This window comes from Zea mays, chromosome 2 (assembly GCF_902167145.1).
Source record: "Zea mays cultivar B73 chromosome 2, Zm-B73-REFERENCE-NAM-5.0, whole genome shotgun sequence".
NCBI lineage: Eukaryota > Viridiplantae > Streptophyta > Magnoliopsida > Poales > Poaceae > Zea > Zea mays.
In genome coordinates, this window is record NC_050097.1 from 19,618,018 (window position 1) to 19,641,290 (window position 23,273).

Consider the following 23,273-nt stretch of genomic DNA (forward strand, 5'->3'; position numbering starts at 1 on the left):
AGTCACGTATAACAATATGTTGTCATTAATCACTAAAACCAACCAGGGGCCTAGATGCTTTCATTGCCCAACTACTTCTTGCTGCTTGCTGTATGAAAAAATTGCTTGCTATCAGATTCTGGGAACAAACTGCTTGCTGCTTGCTTCCAGAAACCCACATGCTTGCTATTTGCTATCAGATTCTGGGAACTCATGCAGAAACTGCGTTTCTGGGAACTCTTCCAGAACCTGCGTCTCATGCAGAAACTGCTTGCTGTCTCATGCAGAAACGCAGTGATGGGATCTGAACTCTGGCGTGCTGAGAACTGCGTTGCTTTGGCCAACTAAAATCAGAAAACATTTCCCAGAAACAGTTCTCAGATCCTGAACTGCTTGTTTTGTGAACCTGAACGCACTGTTCCCAGAAGCAGTTCCCAGAACCTATTCCCAGAATCTGAACATTACCTGAACGCACTGATACATTAAGTGAACAAACTAATACATTAACTGAACACACTGATACATTAACTGAGCACAACTAACTGCATAGATAGTCTTTAATACATAGATAGTCTTACATAAACACAAAAGCATCACATAGAGATGTTTCAAGTACATAGTCTTCACATCACAAAAGTCTACATAACTGGTTACAAGTTCATCTCATGACACAAACTGGTTACAAGTTCATCTCATGACCACAAAAGATAGAACCACAGAAGATTCATCTCATCTCACGATCAAACATCTGGTCGTAGTCGTAGCCGTAGCCCATAATACGACAATGCTCGAACAAAGAGACATGCACTTTGTTCTCCTCCCACTTCATGTCTTCAAAAACCATTTCCCACAGCTTCGGATCTTCTGACACATATCCATCCACTTGGCCCTCAAAATCAGAAGGGTTAGAGTTGTCTTCAACATCTGAAGGGGGATGATCAAGGTCCCAACCAGGACATTTGTTCTCTAGATCCTCTTCACACACAATTGAAGCCTTCTCGAGACTCTTGCACACTTTCTTCAAATGGCCAGCAAGCTTTCCAACCTTACCCCCTTCAACTTCTGGGATGCTACAACACAACCTATTCATGTTTTGTAAAAATGAAGATTGCCTCCTCATCTCTTGAATGGCATATCGCAGTGAGTTCTTGATGCTAATATGATACTTCAAGTCAACATGTTCATGTACAAATTAAACTACTTGTTGGTCCAGTGGATGACTAATTTACCATGCTTGTGAAGAACTAACCCTAATTTGAATGAACAACAGCCCTGTACCCAATGCAGCAAAATAAGAGAGAACGAAAATCAGTTACTTGTGATTCGACCGTGGAGTCATCTTCAACAAATCTTCGATACTTCACAGCAGAGACGGCCAGGTTAACCTTATCTGCTGCAATAGTGGCAGATTCAACAGCCGCACGTGCCTCCTTCTCAGCAACCAACGCCGCACATCTCGCCTCCGCAGCTGCAACAGCCGCAGCACGAGCAGCATCAACAACTTCTGCAACAGCGACGACCGGAGCAGTTTGATCCATCTTTGCGATTTGGGTGAGGCGCCTAGGGTGCGGCGGCTAGGGTTGCGCAGGAAGAAAATAGGAGAAAAGAACGACGGCTGCTAGGAGAAAGGTAACAGATGTAGACGACGTGAGTATCAATGGTTTCAATCAGAGAAGTTACCTTGTAATGGCGTGGTCATGTCCATTTTGGAGTGTGGGTTGTCCCCAAGTTTTTCATATCAGCGAATCTCTCGCCTACGTCTTCAAAACGTCGAAGCCGCACCTGAGGATTTCCATAATGGCAAATTTCTCACAAACCCCAGGATGGATACCGGATCTGCTGTTGTTTCACGGGCCCAGATTCAATGGGCTGCTCTGCATGAGAACAGGAGACAGCGTCTCTCTTGTGCTTGCCCCGTGGCCGGCGCTAGCTCCGATCCTTCGCCCCGGTTCGGCCTCTCCCGGCGCCTCGGGTCATGCCCACGAGACCACGAGCTACGCGCCGCAGACGGCAGGTGCGCTCTCCCGTCTCCTCGTCTTCCCGAGCTGCCTCACCGGCCACCGCATCCTTCTCCTCGCGGCGACCTGGCTGTTCCCTCGCGTGCGCCCGCGTTGTTCAACTCGTCTATTTTTGTTGTTGTTGTTACAATCACTTGATCGTGATGTCGTGGTTAGGGTTCCGGAGCCAATGTATGCTGCTGAGGCGGCAGGACTCTAGCAGCTCTCCTATCTCATACCCTATTCCAAACAACACTCTGTAAAAAGTGTAATGTGACGCCCGACGCGCCTGGATGCCGAATCGCCTGGATCGAGACGAGTCTGGGATGAGCACGGCGGCGCCTCCTCCTGGCCAGCGGTGAGCGTCCGTGCTGTGAGGAAGACGTCGGCAACATGATGAAGGCATGACGCTCAACAGGAGACTCAAAGATAAGTCTGGTTTGTGTTGGTATTATTTCATTTCCTCTCCTCTTCTGATAGTGTTTTATACGCTCCTAATCTGGGCCTAAGTACCAGATCTATTACAAAGCTGTTAACCCTAATCTGGGCCAGCCCACAATCACCATGTAAAATCGCTAAGAATTCAAACCAATCCAAGTACACAAATGAAACAAAGCTCATTACTACTATTTCCTACTGATGCACACCCTGATCCATGACATGTAATGACAGGCCAAGGGCCTGCTTGAATGCGCTGCACCTATTAGCGCCTGGCGCGGTAGCAATTAGTTAATTACTAGCCACACATTGCTTCCATTTGCTCCTCCGTGGCTGCTGATTGCAGAAGCACACTTTTGCAGTTCCATGCGGACTGTCCTTGTTGTCATATCATATCCCAATTGACGATCTAATATTACATAGAACGCCGTTATGAACCCTAGAGAACTTCAGCTTTTGTGTAGCGGGACTGCAAACAACATATGTTTTGCCACCGCTACCAATTCCTTATGCTTTACATTCGATCCCTAACTCTGCGCATGCAACTTTGTAACTTACAGTCACACGATGGCAAAACAGCATCATCTGCATCCATGCATGGGTCGTTCGTCGTCGTCACTGCCTCTCCTGCTGGTTCCACTCGAGTATTGCCGAACGAAGGGCCCTGTTCGGCACGAGAAGGCTGCGCTCGAGGTCGAGATTCGTCATGGGTGATGTGCTATGCCCGCTGTCAAGCCAGCCCCTAATAGCTTCACCCTCATAAGTGAATCCATCCGCTGCAACGTAAGGGTCTCTCATGATCTCCTGGCCACCATCAAATTACAGCCATGAGTTTACCCATTTCAATGTATTTAGGTGTTGTTTGGTTCACATATTTGTAACGTGAACGTAACTCATGACGTTTAACCATGTTTAAGTCCAACCGTAATCAGATACCACACTAGGAACTAATACCGGCCTATTCAAACTTGATACCACTAATACTCTACTGTGAATCATTACCGCTGTCATTTATGTTACATTTGATGAACCAAACAACACCTTAGTGTCGTTATGTGTCAAATGACAGTTCTTTACATTTTATTAAAAAAAGGACATGCACTGAAAGCATCACAATTTTACCACTGCAAACGTGCAATGTTTCCACTCAGTATAATTATAGTTGTTCATCTTTTGCTTCATTTTTTAATAGTTTAATTAGCTAACACTAAAATTAGTATACGCTATAGGTTGACTAAAATATTTTAATGGACCATATTTCCAACAACTCATGCATATGATACTTGATGATTGGATATCTGATGAAGATAGGTGTGCCTATTGTTTACCTGCAAAATTGGACATATGAAGTACGATGGGATGCAAGTCTCATCTGATGGAGCTGTGCATGAAAGTGGTCGTGCTGTCATTGAAGCTGCCTTCATTAGTGGCTCAACCACTTTCCACACATCCACTGTTAGATCTGGCCTTCGTCTCCTACTTAACTCAGCACATCTCAAGGCAATATGCGCAAGTTGGTTGGCCTGTATGAAAGGCCAACTTCCAGCAGTGCTATCGATGATGGAATGCAAATTTTCTTTCTCAATGGCATCTTCCACTATTTCGGCAATCCTTTGAGGTTGTTTCCCTGTCAGTAGTCGCAGGATGATAATGCCAAAGGAGTACACATCAGACCGTGGTGTGAGTTCACCAGTGGTCAGAAATTCAGGATCCATATAAGAGAAGGTTCCTCTTGGGTTTGTTGTTCGGTAAAGATTTGTGCTGCAGGTGTTTGTCTGTATCAACAATCGAGAAATTCCAAAATCTCCTAATTTGCTAGAATAATTGGCATCAAGAAGAATGTGGTCTGGCTTTAGATCACCGTGTACCACAGGGTGAGGTTTGTTTGAATGAAGAAAAATGAGAGCAGAACACATCTCTCCAATTATTCGAGTGCGGGTCTGCCATGTTAGTGGTCGCGTGTTGTTCTTGCATCCCAAGCAATCTTCAAGGCTTCCATTTGGAAAGAACTCGTATACTAGACCAAAAGCTTCTGGGCATGTACCAATCAGCGTGACAAGGTTTGGATGCCTTACTGTGCTGAGAACAGAAGCCTGCATTAAGATTATCATACCAATGCAACTCACACTTCCTTGTAACAGAAAATGTAGTTTTCATACAAAAAGAGTGATTACTTACCTCTTGATGGAATTCTGATTGTCTCTGCATGCTTTCTGGATGTAGCAACTTTATAGCTACTGTTGTATTGCGGAGGAAACCTTTATAGACACTTCCGAAACCACCTTCACCAACCTTGAACATTGGATTGAAGTCTTGTGTTGCTTGTTGCAGCTCAATAAGAGAGAACTTGGTGTTTAGGGCTTCAGATGGTGCAAAAACTCCCAGCCGATTCTTTTCATGCAGTTCAGTAGCTTCCCTTATGGCAGCATCTCTTTCTTGTTGTATCCTGTCACAATCTGCTTGGAGCGCTTCCAGTTGGTGTTTGTTTCTTGCTAGCTCATCTTCCTTATCTTTAACATATAGCTCAATCTCACTTATTCGTTGTTCTAGTGTGACCTTCTGCTCATTTGCATTGTATAGCGCAGCATATGCTTCTTCTTGCTGTCTTCTCATCACATCAATCTCCTGCCTCTGTTTTTCAAGCATTTCCTTGAGTGCCTTCTGCTGCCTTAATTCGTTCATATACGATTTTTCTAATTCTTTGCTCTGCAAGAATACATGTGATTTCATTAATAAACAAACATTCAATCTGGATTCTGGACTAGCATAGCGAATGAGCAAATCCTGTACCTTTTGAAGAGCTGATTGCAGTTCTCTTTCAGCATTTTGCTGTTTATTGCATTCTTCTTGCACTTCTTTTTCTAGAAGCTGTATTTTAGTGAGAGTTTCCTTAAGTTTGTCCTGAGCCATTAAATTTGATGTATCAGAACCTATATGCCATTTAGGACTGAGATAATCCCCATTGAGAACAATAGCACACAGTACATACCAGGTCATGTGGTGTTGGTGAAATATGGTCGTATGAATTGTTAGTTGAAAGATGCATATTTGATGCAACTTCACTTATGTTATCGTTATCAACCACTGCTGTTCTAGAGATACTGGCTGCCCCATCATTTGGTGGACAACTGGAATCAGAGTTCTGCGTCTGCGATCTGCCTGAGTCAACAGTGAAGTCCTCTAAACTCCGTAGTCTCCTTGGCTTGCCTTTGAAAGTGGACTCAACATCTTCAAATGATTGAAGCAGTGTATCACCAGCATTTTCATATAGAGAGCAAGGTACATCTGTTCTTGATTCTCCCATATCGTTCGCCATACTTAAATTTGAGCTTGATGCTTTGTCCTTTGAATTGTGGATCATCATTGATCTCATTTGGCTAGAAATGTTGAATACTGGTAATGGTGCTGTGTTTTGTGATGATGGTACTGTAGGTGTATCTGCATTGCCGCCCCTGTCAAAGTGACAGTTAACAATCACAATTATTGTTATATCCTACAAGGTACTATACTTGTCCGAAAAAGAGGCTGATAGCACACTGTAATTTGCTGATGTAGATTAATGATGAATCACTATATATCCTAAACAGCTAGATACAGATAGATAGCACTACCGAGAAAAGAGCAACGTAATTAATTTAGGTGCCTTACTACCAACCCATCTCAACCTTACTTGACAACAATTAGAGATCCTTTGCAAGTAAACCATATCTTGCATGGTGAAGCTGCTCCTTCCATTATCTTCAATGCTGTATTGGACGTTGGTGCTTTCATTGTCCTATGATTTGATAACATTTGTTAGGTTGTCAATTAAAGGAACTATACTTAGCAAATCTTTTCTTACTCTTTGTGCTCGAAGTTCATAAGATTATTTTTTTGAAATAAATGGGAACCTGCACATCAGTTTTCAACTTTCATAACCATAGAACTTTTGGAGTACTTTGAATGCTAGATTTTAAACATTGAGCTATCAGGGAACTGTCTGACCATCCACATTTCTATAGTTGACAAATCGTTCTTTACTATATGAGAAGCTACTCTTGCAGTTTTGATTACTCAACTGCTAGATTTTAAGAAACTTATCATAATTTGGATAAACATCATCCCTTGATCCTTTAATGGCTAGAGTCCTCTATTGTCGACAAATGACAGATGCTAGAACTAGAAATTTGAGACACTATAGATGCTTGAGCCATACTTTGAATATTTTTTATCTGATGCGGCTCCCACGACAAGCTTTTTGATCCCATGTAAAGAAATAAGATTGATGACCCCATTAGCTATGTCGTCATTTTGAATAGCTACTATGTCGCAATTAACCTGGCACAGGAAAATTTGGATGATCATTATGCAATATTGGGATATATGTTCCTCATCTCTTAAGATTTCATTCCTGTTCTTGTTCTCAAAAAAAGGGAAAATAATTTAGATTGAATTAACAATGACAAATAAGAGAACGTAAACAAACACCTTCAATCGCCTGCATATCAAAACATATTCGTTTAGTTTTTTCTCCATCTTTTCTCGCTCATGCTGCCTGTATGCACGGAGTTCTTGTGGTCTCATTGTGCTGTAATGAACACTTGCCCCTAGCCCCACTGGGAAAACATGAAATATGTTTGAGCTGGAAAATATAATAGACTATGAAGTTTCTTTGTACCATGAAACAAACTTTAGTGTAGGAACACAACATGGAGTACCTCATGACAAAATTTCGTGCATAAAATATTAATTTGCCTATAATCAGACAGGTTAATCTCTTCGGGCACAGTTGAGCAGTTGGCTACAAAAAATGGTTAAAAAGGATTAAGTTTATGTTTGGCCTATCAACTCTCACCTTTCTATAATTTTAACTCCTAACTACAAGATTGGGTCATTTCTCATTTGGGCAACTCAACTATCAAAGCCATTCAATTTTGATCCTAGACTCATCTAAAAACTAATCAAACTAGCTCGGGGGTCAAAACTATATGTTTTGATAGTTGGCGTGCCAACAATACCTTTTTTTAGTTTAGGATCAAAATTAGACAAACACAAATATTAAGAAGCTATCCTATCGGTGTGGAGAAACAGAGATGGAAACCTTACAAAACCTGATACCATGTGAGATGTTTAACTTTCCTTGTAAATATTTGAGAGTTCTCATATTCTTGAAGAAGCTACCTAAGTGTAAGGAAAATGAACCGCCGTCCAAATTGTTAGTGATTTTAGTGTGATGATCAACATAAACTTTTGGACTAATACGTTGGCTAGTGTTTATAGTTCAAAGTATGCAGAGTGGACTTGGACTGAGCTATGGAGAGCAACACCTTAAAGAAGACATTAGAGCATCTCCAACAATGCCTCAAACTAGTGCCTCAAATTGAAATATGGGCTCTACACAGGAAAAACCACTCCAACAATGCCTTATTTTATAAAATTTTGTCAAAAAACTATAGGACTCTCTCAAGTGCCTCAAATATATTACACCGTAGTGAGCTGCCCTATAATCAAGATTTGGGGCTTTACTGTTGGAGCGAGGTGTTTTGTTGGTGCCCTAAATTCTATAAAGTATATTTATTTTTAAATTATAGGACATTTTTATAAATCACGTTGTTGGAGATGCTCTTAGAAGACTCATTAAAGACTTACCAACGTTACGCAAAAATCCAAGACACAAGACAAGAAAAGCCCAAAAAAGAAACTTAGAAAAAAGAAATTCTGGCTACATAGAGGTGCACCGTACCGGCCGGTGGGACCTATGAACAGAATGAAGACTAGCTAAAGACTGGAGCACGTGGCATACCAGACCTGATCCGGCGCATCGGACGCACAGCTCCAAGGTCGATAATGGCTATCCTTGGACCTAGTGTGGTGTACACTGGTGGCTCACCGGACCGGTCCAGTGTGTTGTTAGAAAGTTGCTAGCCTCCAATGGCTAGCTGCCCAACTTGCTGGTTTATTTAGCCATGGCTCTGGATCTATCTAAGGGTGTGTTTTGGTTGGATGTATAAGGAAGGATGGAATGATGCAGCCATAATTTCTATATTGTTTGAATGAGAGTCATGTGAGGACGAGGTGAACACCAAAGTAATTTTTTGTGGCGGCGTGATCCTAAAAAATCGAGGGGACGGTGTCGCTCTCGCCTCATCCTATTTTAACCTATTTTAACGTCAAACCAAACATATCCTAAATGAACTGTTGAGGCTATTGATAAGGTTAGAAAATACTTTTAACGGAGAGACCGGAAGGAAGCTAAAGGCGGGGCATTGAGTGGTGGCATGGGGAAAAGTGTGCAAACTGCTGGAACTTAGAGGATTGGGAATTGGCGAATTGCTAGTCTCCAGGAGATGGCCTGGGCTCTAATAATGCAATTGTTATGGCTAGAACATACTAAACCCAATGGGCCATGGACGCTCTGCCCATAAATGTGCCTGAAAAAGTTACAATTTTTCAGAGAGGAAGTTATGGAACCTAAAACGAAATTAGTTGGAGAATTCGCTGTTTACCTTGAGGCAGAAAAAAGAGCGGTGTTCCTGGCTAGCTGAGTTACTTACTGGTTATCATCTGGGCAGGAACGTGGACATGAGCAATGGCAATCCGGGAGCTGGAGGCGTCCCTGGCCAAGTTGTGCAGCGCCCACAGCAAGTTGCTCTTGCCGTGCTTGAGTTCTTCGGGGACAGCAACGAAAATCTTGTCGTCGACAGCCAAAGGCGGGCTCTCCGCGGCCTCCCTGGTGTTGCTCACCGCCGTTCTTAAGGTGTGCTGGTGCGTGCTCTCCGGTGTCTGTCCTCCCCTCCCTGTCCCGGCGTTAGCCATTTCAGACTTTGCTGCTTCTGCGCAGGAAAGAACGAAAGATTGCAGTCACGCGGCGCGCAGCATGGATTGTAATGCTGCCCTCCAGGACCCGGAATTAAAATGCGAAAGACCCGAACGTTACAAACGAAGGCGAGGTTGTAGCATCATTTAAAAAAACCCGCTGTCGGAAGAAATCACTTTGGTATCTTCGTGAATCGGGACCGGATATTCATGGCATTTGGTAGACTTTTCTGGCTGCGAGGTGAAATTACTGGAGACCTGCATAGACGAAGTACCGTCTGTTGCTCGTTACTGCTCTGCCAGTCGTCGTCTAACACGATTGTTTCGATGCATCGATGTGAAAATGCTCAGCAAACAGCATATTCTGAGGCTGCATTTGCTCGCTGCCGCTTCCTCTGCAGAAACCTTTTGACTTCTTAACAATCACGAGATTCTTCGCCGTGTGTGTCTTTTGTTATCACGGTCTGCCTGAAATTCATCAAAAAACAAGTGGCATCAAAATTGCCCTATGCCACATTTCTCTTGCTAGCCCGGCCCCGATCAGAACTGAAGCCCATGATGGATGAGGGCCCAGTCCCCTGCATGGACCACTTCCTCGGCGTCGGGACTCGGGACTGCGACCCGGCAACAGAAGCACGGAAGCAGGAGACGACCAATAGGCAATAGCAACGCGCCGGCGGCTCGGCGGCGTCGAACGATTCGGGCAATCGACAAGCAGCCCCACCAAACCAGGAAACTGCAAACCTACCCCCGGTCGCCGACTCGCCGACCTCGACTCTCCGCCCAGACTACAAATGGAGCTCTGCACCTGCGCGGCCCGCAGTTCTGCGCCCCCCTCTTCTAGCTGCCGCGCGGCGCCATTCCCGCGAGTTCTCTCCCATCGCGTGAGTTACTTTGCTTAAGATCATGCGGTTTTGGTGGTACGCGGCCGCCCCAATATCATCTGCTCGGCCGGCCAGCCGGTTCTGACGCGACAACGTTAATCCTGCAGATTTGGAGCCGATCGGGATACTGCACTGTCTGCTTTACCCCGTCAAGCCCTGTTGCTAGGAGTCGATTCTCTACTCTAATGACGACTGCACACAAGTATGATGCGACAAGTCTGTATAACTGACCCTCTGTTTTGCTTTGGGAATTGGGACGATGCACCGCCGCTAAGATTAACTAGCAAAAAGGGTATGATTAATCATTTTAGTTTTGCAATGGTGATGCAATTGGAAATTTGCTGCTCAAAACGTTCGCCCTGGTTATTATTAAGAATTTAGGTATTTTCATGTTTAATTTAATCTAAAACATGGCAGTATAATTGTGAAGCCATATGCACACATGTGTAAAATATTATTACTCATAAGTTTAGCAGAGACATATAAAAAAAATACTAACCACAAATTCATGGATCCATTCACATGAATCGATATTGTGTGTTGCTCGAATTATTGGACCACAATCGGTGCAGACAAATATTCCCAGTGTTGTCCCTCATATGTCCACCAAGAAGATTAAGCATCCACCAGAAAGAAGTTGATCTTCTGGTCCGTTCAACAAGCGATCACAGTGACGCTCCTTAAAAAAAACCTGATCGCCAATACTTGAGCAGGTATTGTACATGTAGACGATGGTTCCACAGAGGCCTGTTCTCCCAACACTCTGTGTTTGCAGAGGATTGGAATAGGGAGACTTCGATGCAACTCGACTTTTTAGTGAAGGGTAATCGTGTGTTGTATTTGTCTCGGACTGGTCTTCCAAAGAAAATGATATAATGGCAGGAGTTTCAAGAAAATAGAAAGATGGAGTGATCACCGTAACGTGCGTCTCCATTATTTCATGTTACATGTTCATTACACCTCCATTAGTGTAGCCATTTCCTCCTCCATAGACCAAGTGAAGTGGCATAACAAGTCCACCTACACAACACAATCACACCAAGGTCGCGGCCATGGCACGCCACAACGAGCCCGAAGGCCCCGAGGCCTCCAAACAGCCCCGACAATTTAATATGCGCCTAGAATTTATTTGATATAATTAAAAAAAAATATAATATATCCACATATTAAGTCTAACAATTTGCAACAACCCCCACCAAAACTAGGACACATAAATACTCTCACTTCTCTGTCGTTTGGTTTTACCAATGTTTCAATGGAGATTGTAAAGTTGACATCCACTTAGAATAGAGGTTATACTTCCTCACAACTAAACAATAGACTATCTTTGAATTGACAGTTTTATGTGAAATAAGTTTTACTTAAACTCTTTACTGGTACTAGGTTGCCAAAAGCATCTCCTTTAGTTGGGGCATATAAGTGAAACTTTATGGCTGTTCATGAATATCTAGAGATCACCTAGACAGACTGTTACTAGCAGTCACACCACGCCACGACGAGCCCGAAGGCCCCATGTTCCGGATGTCTACGGCTCTCGCTCTCCTGAACAGTCTCAATGCATTCGAACGCCCCGACACATTTAATACATGTCTAGAATTAGTTCAATTCAATTTAATTTAATATAATATGAGCCATCCCCATATTAAATCTAAGTGAATGACACTCTGGTTATGGGTCTGGTGTTAAATTGGTGAATCCCAACATTTACGGTTGGAACGATAAGGTGGATCCATTCATGATGTATCAGCACTACGTTAAATTACATAAGGTAAAACTAGGTGTGAAAAACAGAGTTCCGAGGACACATGTGGTTTACAATCCATTTTCTATGATGAGGTACACAAATTGACAGCATAGATCATAAGTATGTTAGTCTTATCAAGGAAGGAAATGAAGAATCAACTTAGTGACTAGAGGTTGCTATAGTACCAAGTACTCGCAGTTACAAACAGCTGCATACTTATTATCCCGTTGTTGTTTCGGCTTTATTATGGGTTCATTTGTTCTGGGACTTGTGTTTTTCAGCACAGGGACCCCAGATCTAGTTGACTTCAATTGGGATGATCTTGGGTTTCAACTGATCCCAACGGACTTCATGTATTTAATGAGCTGTTCTTCAGATGGGGTGTTTATGAATGGTAAATTAGTGCCATATGGGTCAATTGAGCTGAATCCAGCAGCCGCCGTGCTGAATTATGGTCAGGTTTGAGAACTCTGCATATCAGTTCGAGTACCATGGTCCTTTTTCAACATTGTGTTGATATGCTCTAATGTGCTTATAAAACTTCCGCAGGGATTGCTTGAAGGTCTACGATCACATAGAAAAGAGGATGGATCAATCCTTCTTTTTCGTCCACATGAAAATGCACGGCGGATGGAAATTGGTGCAGACCGGTTATGCATGCCTGCACCAAGTGTAGAGCAATTCCTAGAAGCTGTGAAACTAACTGTTCTGGCAAACAAGCATTGGGTGAGGGCGTTGCACACCTCTTGTTGAATATGTGATGCATCTCTCATGTCTCACCCACCATGTTCTGCATTACAGGTGCCTCCTTTTGGTAAAGGTTCTTTGTATATCAGACCGCAGCTAATTGGAAGTGGGGCTATGCTTGGTGTGGCACCTGCCCCACAGTACACATTCATTGTGTTTGTTTGCCCAGTTGGGCATTATTTCAAGGTCAATGATCTTACCTTGTTTCTTTTCTGCTTACAATTGGTGTTGTATTTTACTAGATCTGTAAGAACTGTCTTGTTTACTTTCAGGGTGGTCTAGCTCCAATCAGCTTGTTAACTGAGGAAGAATACCACCGTGCTGCACCTGGTGGAACTGGTGATATAAAAACTATTGGGAACTATGCTTCGGTAATGCGCAAATGTGAATTTTCAAAGTATTTCCTGATTCCTCATTCTACTTCAATTTCAGTACCCTATAACAGGGTTAAGAAAATCATAAAGAAATCTAATAATGAACGTTAACCCATCAGGTTGCTGTGTTTTGAATCTGAAACACATTTGGAATTTTAAACCTTTCTCAGCTTGTTCAATTCCAATTTTTTTGCTTTAAACTTGAACCTAGAGCCAGTTCAAGAACACTGTCCTTGATGACACATTTTAATTTTGTGCTTCTACATATGATTTGGCTTTCCACTATTTGTCCTATTTATTTATGTTTGACTGAACCCTCAATTTATATCATGTCAGTGCTGTGCTGTTTAATGCAACCTTCTTGACATTGACTTGATTTCCCTTCTGTATGTAAATGTATTACTTGGTTTCTCTGGTTACAGCTACTACCCTTATAACAAATAAACTTGGATTGTGTAATCCAGCATTTCGTCTTGAGAAATATTAGTACATTTATGTGTGGTTCTTGATAAGTGATGCACGTGTACAGGTTGTCAGTGCTCAGAGAAGATCCAAGGAAAAAGGCCATTCTGATGTTTTATACTTAGATCCACTCCATAATAAGTTTGTTGAGGAAGTTTCTTCTTGTAATATATTCATGGTGAAGGTATGTATGTTAAACTTTGTTTAGGTTGCTCGTCTTTGCAGTTGCATCTAGGACAATAAGGGCATAAAGCAAATTCAACACATCATAAAATTTTGGAGGGAGTTTAATTGTGTAGTCTCAACAGTGAAGTTGCCACTTGATTCTGAGTATATCTGTGTAATCTACTAGTCATGTCTTTGAATCTTTGACAATGATACAGTGATCATTTTGGTGTTCTGTGAGCAAACTGCAAAACGTCCTATGCATGCTATCCTCAACAGTTAGCATTCTATTAAGTTCTCTACAATTATTAACTAAGTTAGCTATCAGGTTCAGAATTTCTAGAAAATGCGTTCATGATACAGTTAGCATTCTATTAAGTTGTCTACAATTATTAACTAAGTTAGCTATTGGCAGGGCCCAAGAGGACCCGCTACAGTGTCACTACAATAACGGTGGCACTGTAGCACACCCCTCAGGTTGTTTACATAAAGATAAGATTAGAATTAGAGATAAGATTAGATCTATTGCTTAGGGGTCAAGTAACCCTCTCTATATAAGGAGAGGGATTGTATCAATTGAAGGAAGCAAGAGATTAGAAGGAAATCTCTTCTCTTTTGCCGGTCGTGGGCAAAGCCCGATCGGTCTCTCCAGCACCTCTAACCCTAGCCGTCGCCCTCTAACCCTAGCCATCGCCCTCTAACCCTCTCAACCATCTGCCGCTCATAAGATCTGGTATCGGCTAGCTTGGGTTTCGATCCGATCTCATGGCTTCTACTGCGGTGCTGCCAATTTCGTGGCGTCGTCCTGGCAACCGACGTCCCCATCTCCATAGGACGCGTTGCATGCCACCTTCGTCACACCATCCTGGCAACTGGCGTCCCCATCCCCATGGGCTGCGCCGTATGCCACCTTCGTCACGCCGTCCTAGCAATCACTGTCCCCATCTCCATGAGCTGTGTCGCATACTCTCATGCCACCTTCGTCACGTCATCCTGCCCAACTGGCGTCACCATCTCCATGGGCAGCACCGCCTGCCAATTTGTCACCACATCCCCGACGTCGGTGTGCCCATCTCTAGGGGCAACGCCAAATTTTGTCACATCATCTTCGCTGACGGCGTCTCCGTCCCCATGGGCGACGCCACTAGGGGCAGCCACGGCTCAACAATCACCAGCTCCATCGATAGGGGACTTGTGGGCCAACATAAGGGCAAATCTCGCAAAGATGCAAGCCTCACTCCTGGTGGTTGAGCAGGGGTTGCTACAAATCAAGGCAGCGAAGCAACGTGAGCGGTAGTTGGCGTTGGCCACATGGCACCAAATGTTGGCGACTGCAGGCTGTGGTGCGTGGCCTCCTAGTGCGCTGGTGGCTGCAGCGGGTGCGCCGGCAGTTGCTCGAGGCAACCCTGGTGGTGGTTGACCTCGGCACACAGGGGCGCAACCTCGCCCTGTCGGACGGCCATCAGCCACCGAGTCGGCCTGCTGTCTCCAAGTGCGAGCATGGTACGTGTCCTGCGGGCGATGAACTTCAACTCTATGGCAGCGGCGGTAGGGAAGGCACTCCCCTCGTCATCGGCAAGGGCGCACTACTTAGCGCCACCACATTCCACTACCGGCCGCCACGAGGGCGCCTCCGCTGGTCATTGTTGCGACCTACTCCAGGTGGCCATCCACGTGTCCCCCTTTGGTCCAGATGGCGTCCATGGGATTCAGGTGGCTGCACACGTGCAAGTCCAATGCGCCGAGGGTGTTCGCCTTATCTTAAGGGGTAAAAAATAAAGAGGCACAGTCACATTCATATTCGGAATAATAAAATAAGCCAAGATGTAAAACACTTTTTTTAGGTGTTAGGTTGGTGTCTAGAGGAGTCATCGCTAGGTTGCAGCTCGAGGACGACCTGTTTGTCCGGGAGGGGTGTAGTGTCAGGGTCCAAGAGGGCCCACTACAGTACTACAGTGGCGCGGCACTGTAGCACGCCCTCGGTTATTTAGATAAAGATAGGCTAGTTTGGGATAAGATTAGAATTAGAGATAAGATTAGATCTAGTGCTTAGGGGTCAAGTAATCCTCTCTATATAAGGAGAGGGATTATATCAATTGAAGGAAGCAAGAGGTTAGAAGGAAATCTCTTCTCTCTTACCGACCGTGGGCAAAGCCCTGTGGCCGGCCTCCCCAGCGCCCCTAACCCTAGCCGTAGCCTTCAACCCTAGCCATCGCCCTCGAACCCTCACATCCATCTGTCGCAGCTATCAAGTTCAGAATTTCTACAAAATGCATAGATGATATCAGAGCTGTCATCACTTTTTCCTGGCAGGACAATATTATTTCTACTCCACTGTTAACGGGGACAATTCTTCCTGGAATCACAAGGAGAAGTGTGATTGAAATTTCTCAGAATCTTGGATTTCAGGTAACACAAACAGGCATATTTCTGCTCGTGCTGAATCTGTATTGTATCCATGGCATTTGACATGTAAAAAAACTTATCCTTTTTCTCTTTTTGTCTGTTACAAATATTTTTCAGGTTGAGGAGCGTCTTATCACAATAGATGAACTGCTTGGGGCTGATGAAGTCTTTTGTACAGGAACAGCTGTTGTATTGTCACCTGTTGGGAGCATCACTTACCGTGGAAGAAGGTAAGTACTTCAGCCAAACTACTTGTTTTCCAGTAGTTGTGCTATTTGAGTGCATGAGGAAATGCTGACGCTCCACTTAAGTACTAGTCTGAGTTATAAATGACTACAAGCAGCATTTGACGAGACATAGGAACATATTGGACCTTCAGTTTCACTAAATAGTTGGTAAAGACATATGTGTTCCAATTATCTGACCACTGTGATTATTGTTGATTTATTTTCACATAATAACTCGGTTGCTAGCCCACCTTCGACACTAAAGAAAAAGAAATGTGCTCCTCAACTCGATCAATAATTGTTGCGCTTTCACGAAACTAGTAAATGTTGGCTGTCTATCGACTTCTTGTCCACTGCAGAGTGGAGTATGGGAAGAACCAGGAGGCCGGAGTCGTGTCCCAACAACTCTATGCCGCACTCACAGCTATCCAGAAAGGTCTCACGGAGGACAGCATGGGATGGACGTTGCAGCTAACTTAGCAGCTTTTTTCACATGATCGAGCTCTACAACTCTTATTTCCGTTTTCTCGATAAGTCTCACTTCTATCAACTTGTTCTTCTGTTGAAACAGAGTACTTTAAAAGGGATCCCCAATAATGACTTTCCCTGTGTATTGCTGATATGTTGGCACTAGATATTTTTGGAAACTCTATTTAAAGCACAGTGTTTTGCACCACAAGCATTATACTACATCCGTTCATAAAAAAATAATTAGTTATCATTTATTTTTTGTGATTTGTTTATCACTTAGTTTGTGCTTGACTTAAAATTTTATATTTTTGAATAAATATTTTGAATAATATGGGTGGTCAAAGTTTTCAAAAAAAGTCAACAGTGTCATATATTTGTGAACCGAGTTAGTACAAAATAGCGCGCTATTGCAAATATGCAATGCTATATCAGGATATAGTATTGATGCTATAGCAGTGAGTAGAGATGGCCAAACGGGCCGGACGGCCCGGGCACGGTGAAGCTCGACCCATTTTGGACCCGGCCCGCCAGGCACGGTTAGAAAACCGGGCTGGCTGTCTAAGCACGCGGGCTCAATTTCCTGTTCGAGTCCGGCCCGCAGCGGGTCGGTAAGCACGTTTTAGTGTAAAAAAACGGGTTTAACGGGCTTAGAGGTAAATGGGCCGTGCTGGGCTAGCCCACCATGCCTAGTTTTCTGTCTGAGCCTGGCCCGCTTATTCGTGCCGGGCCGGGCCGGACCCGCATAGAACGGGCCGTGTCGGGCTCAGACCGGACCCAAACAGCGGGCTTCGTGCCGGGCTCGCGGGTCTCGTGCTTATTGGTCATCTATAGCAGTGAGTATTGGTGTTGTTCTGAAGCAGGTTGGAGAAGAGCGAATGTCGTGGGAAATGGCAGTTTACGGGTTGTTTACTGTTGGTTTGGGGGTGTGGGTGTTTAAAAGCTCTGATTATAGCTAAGAGAGACTATAAATCCCTGGAATATCGAAGCCACCGGCTAGCTCCCAAAGCTCATTTTCTTCTCCGGCTAACCAATGCTCTCATCTAAATGATATAGCCCGGTATTTAAAAAGCCTTTTATTTTTTAGCCATTAAAAAGGTTTAAAAATTCAGATATACCATTGAAAGAAGTTAATTCACTAAATTTCCTCTAGACATGGACGTTACTGTTGTCACCTCCTTTAGGGCTCACATTTGCATTTGCTAGATCAGAGCTTCAATATTTGTTTGAAATGGAATATCAATTTTGCTACTCTCCATGAAGCCTCTTCTTGGTTGACTTGCACTTGACCATCGTTGTAGCTCCCCTCTTCCCTACTATCGTAGATGACAAACTAAAGGGGTGAAAAGTTCTTTCTAAAATTTAAACATGCCGGTTAATCGAACCAAATGCAAAAATTAAATTGATCACTCTAGCCAAGATTATACCTCACTATCTATCACAAGTACATTACAAAACAACTAAAGTGTCTTAGCTAGATAGAGCAAACCTACATAATTCTAGTTAGCAATGCCACATAAACCTATGCAAGACATGCAACTAGTATTCAAACACATCAGGAACTCCTACATACCAGTTAGCAAAGCACACAAACGCTAAGCACACTAGCGCTACTCAACTAACAAGGCTACATAAGCTAAATTAGATAGCTAAACAACATAGTTACACATAAACTTAGCAATGCTACTAAGGTACTCAAACTTACTAGCACAAGAGAGCAACTACTTTGTTACATAAGCAAACTAACTACATAAAGGCAACCACTACTCACTAGCAAAAGTAAGAACAAGTAAATACAAACTAATGATGGGGATTACAAATTAATGGGAAGAACAATGGTTTTTTATCTCTAGGTTTGGTGGTTTAACAACCACTTAATCCCCATTGAGGCAAGACCATGGTTATCGATGATCGTCTTGTTAATTGGTGATCCCATAAGTCACACTCTCCCATGTGGAGTGCTCACACACGAGCTCTAACACTTGATCCGGACGAAGCACTTATCGCTCTTCACATCTCATTCTACTAGTATTGCTCTTCGCGTCTCGTGTGGGGTGAGCACGGTACCCCTCACAATGCCTTCGTCGAAGCCACACACAACTCCATGCATGTTTCAATAGAGCTCACAACTTTCAAGCCATCTAAGAGGTGACAACCTCTAAGAGTAACAAGCACCACCGATTTAAAACATGATCACCTATCGCCGCATCTTGCAATCTCTCAATGCAACACACTAGCGATCACTCACTCGCAATTGGATGCAATTGCTACTTGCACAAGTGAGTTAGAGGGCTTCCAAGCACACTCAAGTAACACAAAATCCCTAAGATGCTCAGCCCTCGGCCAATCCCGACCATCATTTCTACTTATAGCTCCAATAGCTAACTCGTTGTTGTCCATTCACTAGGTAGGTTGCAAGGGCATCAAACTGTTTGATGCCCGACACCTGACCAAAGGCCAAGGGTCACTACTCACACATGGTACTCGATCATTTGAACTAGACTTTGCTCACTAATGTCTACTAAATCAAATGATTTGACACCACCTATTTCCATGTCCATTGGACCAACGGGCACCACGATTTGGTGTGTTCCAAAGAGCTTACAAAGCGGATCAAATACCATCGGATTGGGCCGATGCCCTATATCGGACCAAAGCCCATGATCCAATGCCCTATATCGCACTACCTTGTTCGAGAAAATTAACGGATTTTCCGACCGTTCTCATCCTTACTCCACCCTATATCCAATGGAGTTTTATGGATGATTGGACTTAGGTGAACCTTACCCGTGTGGCCGTGTCCTAAACTATTATTTGCCATAAAACATGTTTAATTACTCATGTGGTTCTAATCTCTGAGGATCCGTTCATTTTATACACAATCTATATGGATCGGATGGGATTGAGAATCCCAAACAAGTCAAAAAAAATCCTATTTTTTAATCTCATCTAATCTATATGAGATGTGAATTATCAAACAAAGCCTGATGTGTATGTAAATCACCGGCCTGATGTGTAAATTACTGGCACATTTGGATTGCTGGGCATAGGCAGGGCGCGCGCATTCAGGATCGTGCCTGCTGGTTACATTTATTTGATTTCGTGAGGTTGCAACCGGGCAGAGCAGACATGAGAGCATGTCGCCAATAATATAATAATGACTACAACAGGCAGAAACAGTGAACAGAGCCCCTGCGCTTCTTCACTTGTGCCTACGTACGTACACCTGGGGCCATCTGGTCTCTTCAGTACAACCACAGGCAGGAGGCCAGGAGCACGCGATGCATGACGCGCATTGTCAATTCATCAGGAACCCTAGCTAGTCGGCAGCTCCATTATATGCAACCATGAACAGCAGCTTCTTCATGTATGGACAAACCACGCCACCGGTCGCATTGTTCGCGAGGACGCATCACGCCTTGAGCTAGGGAGGCAAAAGTTCGCTTACCTGCTACTGTTTCTGACGTGTGAAAGGCGACTAGCGCTAGCAGACAGCAGTTGCACGGAGATTATATTGAACTCGCCAGTGCGACACCAACAGCTCAACAACCGGCCAGTTGTTCTTATTCCAAGCACGGAAGTTCCATCTGCACTAGCAGCTATACACCATGGAATGGACGAATTATCCGCCTGATCCAAATTAAGCTGTTGAATAAGGCTTGAAGCCATGGACTCTGTGAGGGTTTTTTCTCTCTCACTGCAACGACTATAGATGACCAAACGGGCGGCACGGCCCGACCCCGACTAGGGCACGGCACGACAGGCCCGAGCACGCCAGACCCGTTTACATAATCGGGCCATGTCGTGCCGCCCGACGTGTCCAGCCTCAGGCCCAAGCACGACACGGGAGATTGTTAACCGTGTCGTGCCGGCCCGGCAGCCCGAAAGCACGTTAGGGCTCGTGCCGGCCCGACAGCCCATAAAACTCAGTACAGAACAACAGCAACATCTAATACATATATTTGCTCATCAGATCAGAGTTAATAACATATTAATACAGCAAAATCTAACACAATCACAACACATAACACATTATTTAGTTTGAGCTGGTGCAATGGCTGCCTCGTTAAAAACCTATCTAGGTAAAACTCACACCTCGTGAGAAACCCTAGATAGGAAAAGAGTACAACCCAGCTCAATAATTTCATTATTTCATCACTTAGTTCATCACAGACTTTAGTTACATGTCCAGAACCCACATTACATGTCCAGAATACCAGAACATACTAATCAATGAATAAATCTCTGAAGGACTCTTCAAGGATCTTATCTTCTGTTGTGTGCTGCATTCTTGCATCTGCTGCCTCCCAGTCCTTTAGCAAGGAAAGCATCTCCACCATTCCTGAGCCAAGTCGACGACGCCGCTCCTCAATGAGCCTACCTGCAAGACTAAATGCTGAGTCTGAACTCACAGTAGAGACAGGAACTGAAATGATATCTTTAGCTAGGATTGAAAGTACTGGATAAGCAGCTAGTTCAGAACCAGAAATACCAGAAGTGCTTGCTGCATGAAGCAAAGCACTAGCAGATGTCCTTCTTGACAGTTCAGGAACCATCCCAGAACTGCTACTGGCACCAAAGGCACCCAGACCAGCACCCAGTGCCATTGAAGAACTGCTACCAATGCCATCTGCACCAAACACCAAATCCCAAGCATATTTGCTCTTACCTTCACCAGGGGTAGCATTTGAAGTCCTCTGCAACCTAACAGAACCAAATTTGTCATCATATTTATTAAATAAATCAGATAAATCAGCCCTCACAGAAGTTAGATATCCAGAGTAATCAGAATGAGTCATGAGTGCAAGCATATTGTTGAAACCTCTCATTTTAGCTCTAGGGTCCAGTATAAATGCAAATGCATATAACAAAGGAATTGTACCCCAATATTTTAAGAATTTGTCTTTCATTGGGACAACTATATGTCTAAGCAAATTATCATTCTCATACATGTTCGTGTGCTTATTAATATGAAGAATGTGGTGCAACATTAAAGGTGATGTAGGATAGTACACACCAGACATCACAACAGTAGAATCATAAAACCTTTCAAGGAACTCTAATATTTTTTCAGCAACATACCAATGTGCTTCACTTAAAAGTGTAGTACCCTCTTCTCTAGGGTGATAGTGGGTCTGGATAAACACAGAGAATGTGCTCTTGTAAGGTATAAGATGTTTGAGCATAAGGTAGGTAGAGTTCCATCTCACTTCCATATCTAAACCAAACTTACGAGGTCTTACTCCCATAGCAACACAAAAACTTTTGTATGCAGCAATCCTTTGGTTTGATGAGTTCAAAAAAGAGATGGCAGTTCTAAAATCTTCAAGATGAGGTTTCAGTTCCACAAATGTGGCATGCACAACAAGGTTAATGATATGGCATGCACATCGTTGATGCAATAATAAAGGACCAACATAAGCAGATAGCAAAGGTGTAAGATGGTCCATTGCCCTAGTGTTAGCAGATGCATTATCCAAGGTAATGGAAAAAACCTTTTCAGCCAATTCATATTCATTAACAACAGCATGAATCCTCTCTGCAATGTTCTTGCTAGAGTGGGAACAATCAATGAGACGCATAGCAAGAATCCTTTTTTCTAACTGCCAATCAGAGTTAACATAATGTGCAACAACAGACAAATAATCTTCTTTAGCATTGCCACTCCAAATATCAGAAGTTAAAGCAACAGAAGTAACAGACTTCAATTTTTCAGCAACTATAGCATGTCGTTCTTTAAAGTACTTTTGAATATCTCTAGTTGTAGTTTGTCTAGAAACATTGCAATGCCTAGGATTATGGGTAGTTTTAATGTATTCATCAAATGCATCACAATCAGCAAAGCATAATGGAAGGTCCAACCTAGCAATCAAACGACATAACTGAACACGTGCAACTTCAGCACTATATTCCCAACGAAAAACAGTACCATCAGCATTATATCTAAGCATAGATTGGTTCCCAGTTCGGCCATGGAGTCGTTTACATTTGTCCCTATGCCGAGACAAATGACCAGTGCCAATGGTAGAACGGGTGATAGTCGCCTAGAGGGGGGGTGAATAGGGCGAAACTGAAATTTACAAATATAAACACAACTACAAGCCGGGTTAGCGTTAGAAATATAAACGAGTCCGAGAGAGAGCGTAAAACAAATTGCAAGCAAATGAAGAGTGTAACACGCGGATTTGTTTTACCGAGGTTCGGTTCTCGCAAACCTACTCCCCGTTGAGGAGGCCACAAAGGCCGGGTCTCTTTCAACCCTTCCCTCCCTCAAACGGTCCCTCGGACCGAGTGAGCTTCTCTTCTCAAATCAAAGCCGGGAACAAAACTTCCCCGCAAGGGCCACCACACAATTGGTACCTCTTGCCTTGATTACAAGTGAGTTGTGATCTCAAGAACAAGTGAGAAAGAAAAGAAGCAATCCAAGCGCAAGAGCTCAAATGAACACGGCAAATCACTCTCACTAGTCACTAGGGCTTTGTGTGGAATTGGAGAGGATTTGATCTCTTTAGTGTGTCTAGAATTGAATGCTAGAGCTCTTGTAGTAGTTGAGAAGTGGAAAACTTGGATGCAATGAATGGTGGGGT

At 43.6% G+C, this 23,273-nt stretch overlaps 2 protein-coding genes and 1 pseudogene across 6 annotated transcripts; 2 read left to right on the plus strand and 1 right to left on the minus strand.

Annotated features, from left to right (window-relative positions):
- Positions 1-1,856: 1,856 nt before the first annotated feature.
- On the plus strand, positions 1,857-9,644 carry LOC112935967 (U-box pseudogene; annotated as a pseudogene). 3 transcript variants are annotated; one of them, NR_157845.1, is made up of 5 exons: positions 1,859-1,993; positions 2,154-3,197; positions 5,511-5,693; positions 8,966-9,150; positions 9,235-9,466. The product of NR_157845.1 is annotated as a U-box pseudogene, transcript variant 1 (transcript). The 3 variants fall into 3 exon arrangements; NR_157847.1 differs by lacking the exon at positions 5,511-5,693 and having other exon boundaries at positions 1,922-1,993; positions 2,154-2,378; positions 2,975-3,197; positions 8,966-9,158; positions 9,235-9,644; NR_157846.1 differs by lacking the exon at positions 5,511-5,693 and having other exon boundaries at positions 1,857-1,993; positions 9,235-9,508.
- On the minus strand, positions 3,570-9,239 carry LOC103648456 (U-box domain-containing protein 33). The gene is made up of 8 exons (XM_035965205.1): positions 8,948-9,239; positions 6,882-7,009; positions 6,610-6,731; positions 6,085-6,189; positions 5,404-5,866; positions 5,205-5,315; positions 4,593-5,120; positions 3,570-4,507 (listed from the first exon to the last, which is right to left on the minus strand). The coding sequence occupies exons 1-8, from the start codon at positions 9,207-9,209 to the stop codon at positions 3,683-3,685; spliced, it is 2,544 nt and encodes an 847-aa protein (XP_035821098.1). The 5' UTR covers positions 9,210-9,239; the 3' UTR covers positions 3,570-3,682.
- Positions 9,645-9,839: 195 nt separating the features above from the next.
- LOC100283367 (branched-chain-amino-acid aminotransferase) lies at positions 9,840-16,893 on the plus strand. 2 transcript variants are annotated; one of them, NM_001156268.2, is made up of 10 exons: positions 9,840-10,093; positions 10,201-10,295; positions 12,119-12,296; positions 12,387-12,563; positions 12,639-12,770; positions 12,857-12,955; positions 13,488-13,604; positions 15,899-15,994; positions 16,109-16,221; positions 16,578-16,838. In NM_001156268.2, the coding sequence occupies exons 1-10, from the start codon at positions 10,004-10,006 to the stop codon at positions 16,696-16,698; spliced, it is 1,218 nt and encodes a 405-aa protein (NP_001149740.2). In that variant the 5' UTR covers positions 9,840-10,003; the 3' UTR covers positions 16,699-16,838. The 2 variants fall into 2 exon arrangements, 1 of the variants encoding a protein (NP_001149740.2); NR_158662.1 differs by having other exon boundaries at positions 9,913-10,093; positions 10,201-10,385; positions 12,387-12,770; positions 12,857-12,981; positions 16,578-16,893.
- Positions 16,894-23,273: the final 6,380 nt, after the last annotated feature.

Bases quoted from the DNA above. Each gene is read 5' to 3' on its own strand.
- LOC103648456 (XM_035965205.1), bottom strand. From the start codon at position 9,209: ATGGCTAACGCCGGGACAGGGAGGGGAGGACAGACACCGGAGAGCACG. The intron at 6,732-6,881 runs GTGTTTGTTTAC...TTCCTGTGCCAG, and splicing joins TGATATGCAGGCGATTGAAG to GTTAATTGCGACATAGTAGC. The intron at 4,508-4,592 runs GTAAGTAATCAC...ATCTTAATGCAG, and splicing joins AATCAGAATTCCATCAAGAG to GCTTCTGTTCTCAGCACAGT.
- LOC100283367 (NM_001156268.2), top strand. From the start codon at position 10,004: ATGGAGCTCTGCACCTGCGCGGCCCGCAGTTCTGCGCCCCCCTCTTCT. The intron at 10,094-10,200 runs GTGAGTTACTTT...TTAATCCTGCAG, and splicing joins CGCGAGTTCTCTCCCATCGC to ATTTGGAGCCGATCGGGATA. The intron at 12,956-13,487 runs GTAATGCGCAAA...GCACGTGTACAG, and splicing joins CTATTGGGAACTATGCTTCG to GTTGTCAGTGCTCAGAGAAG.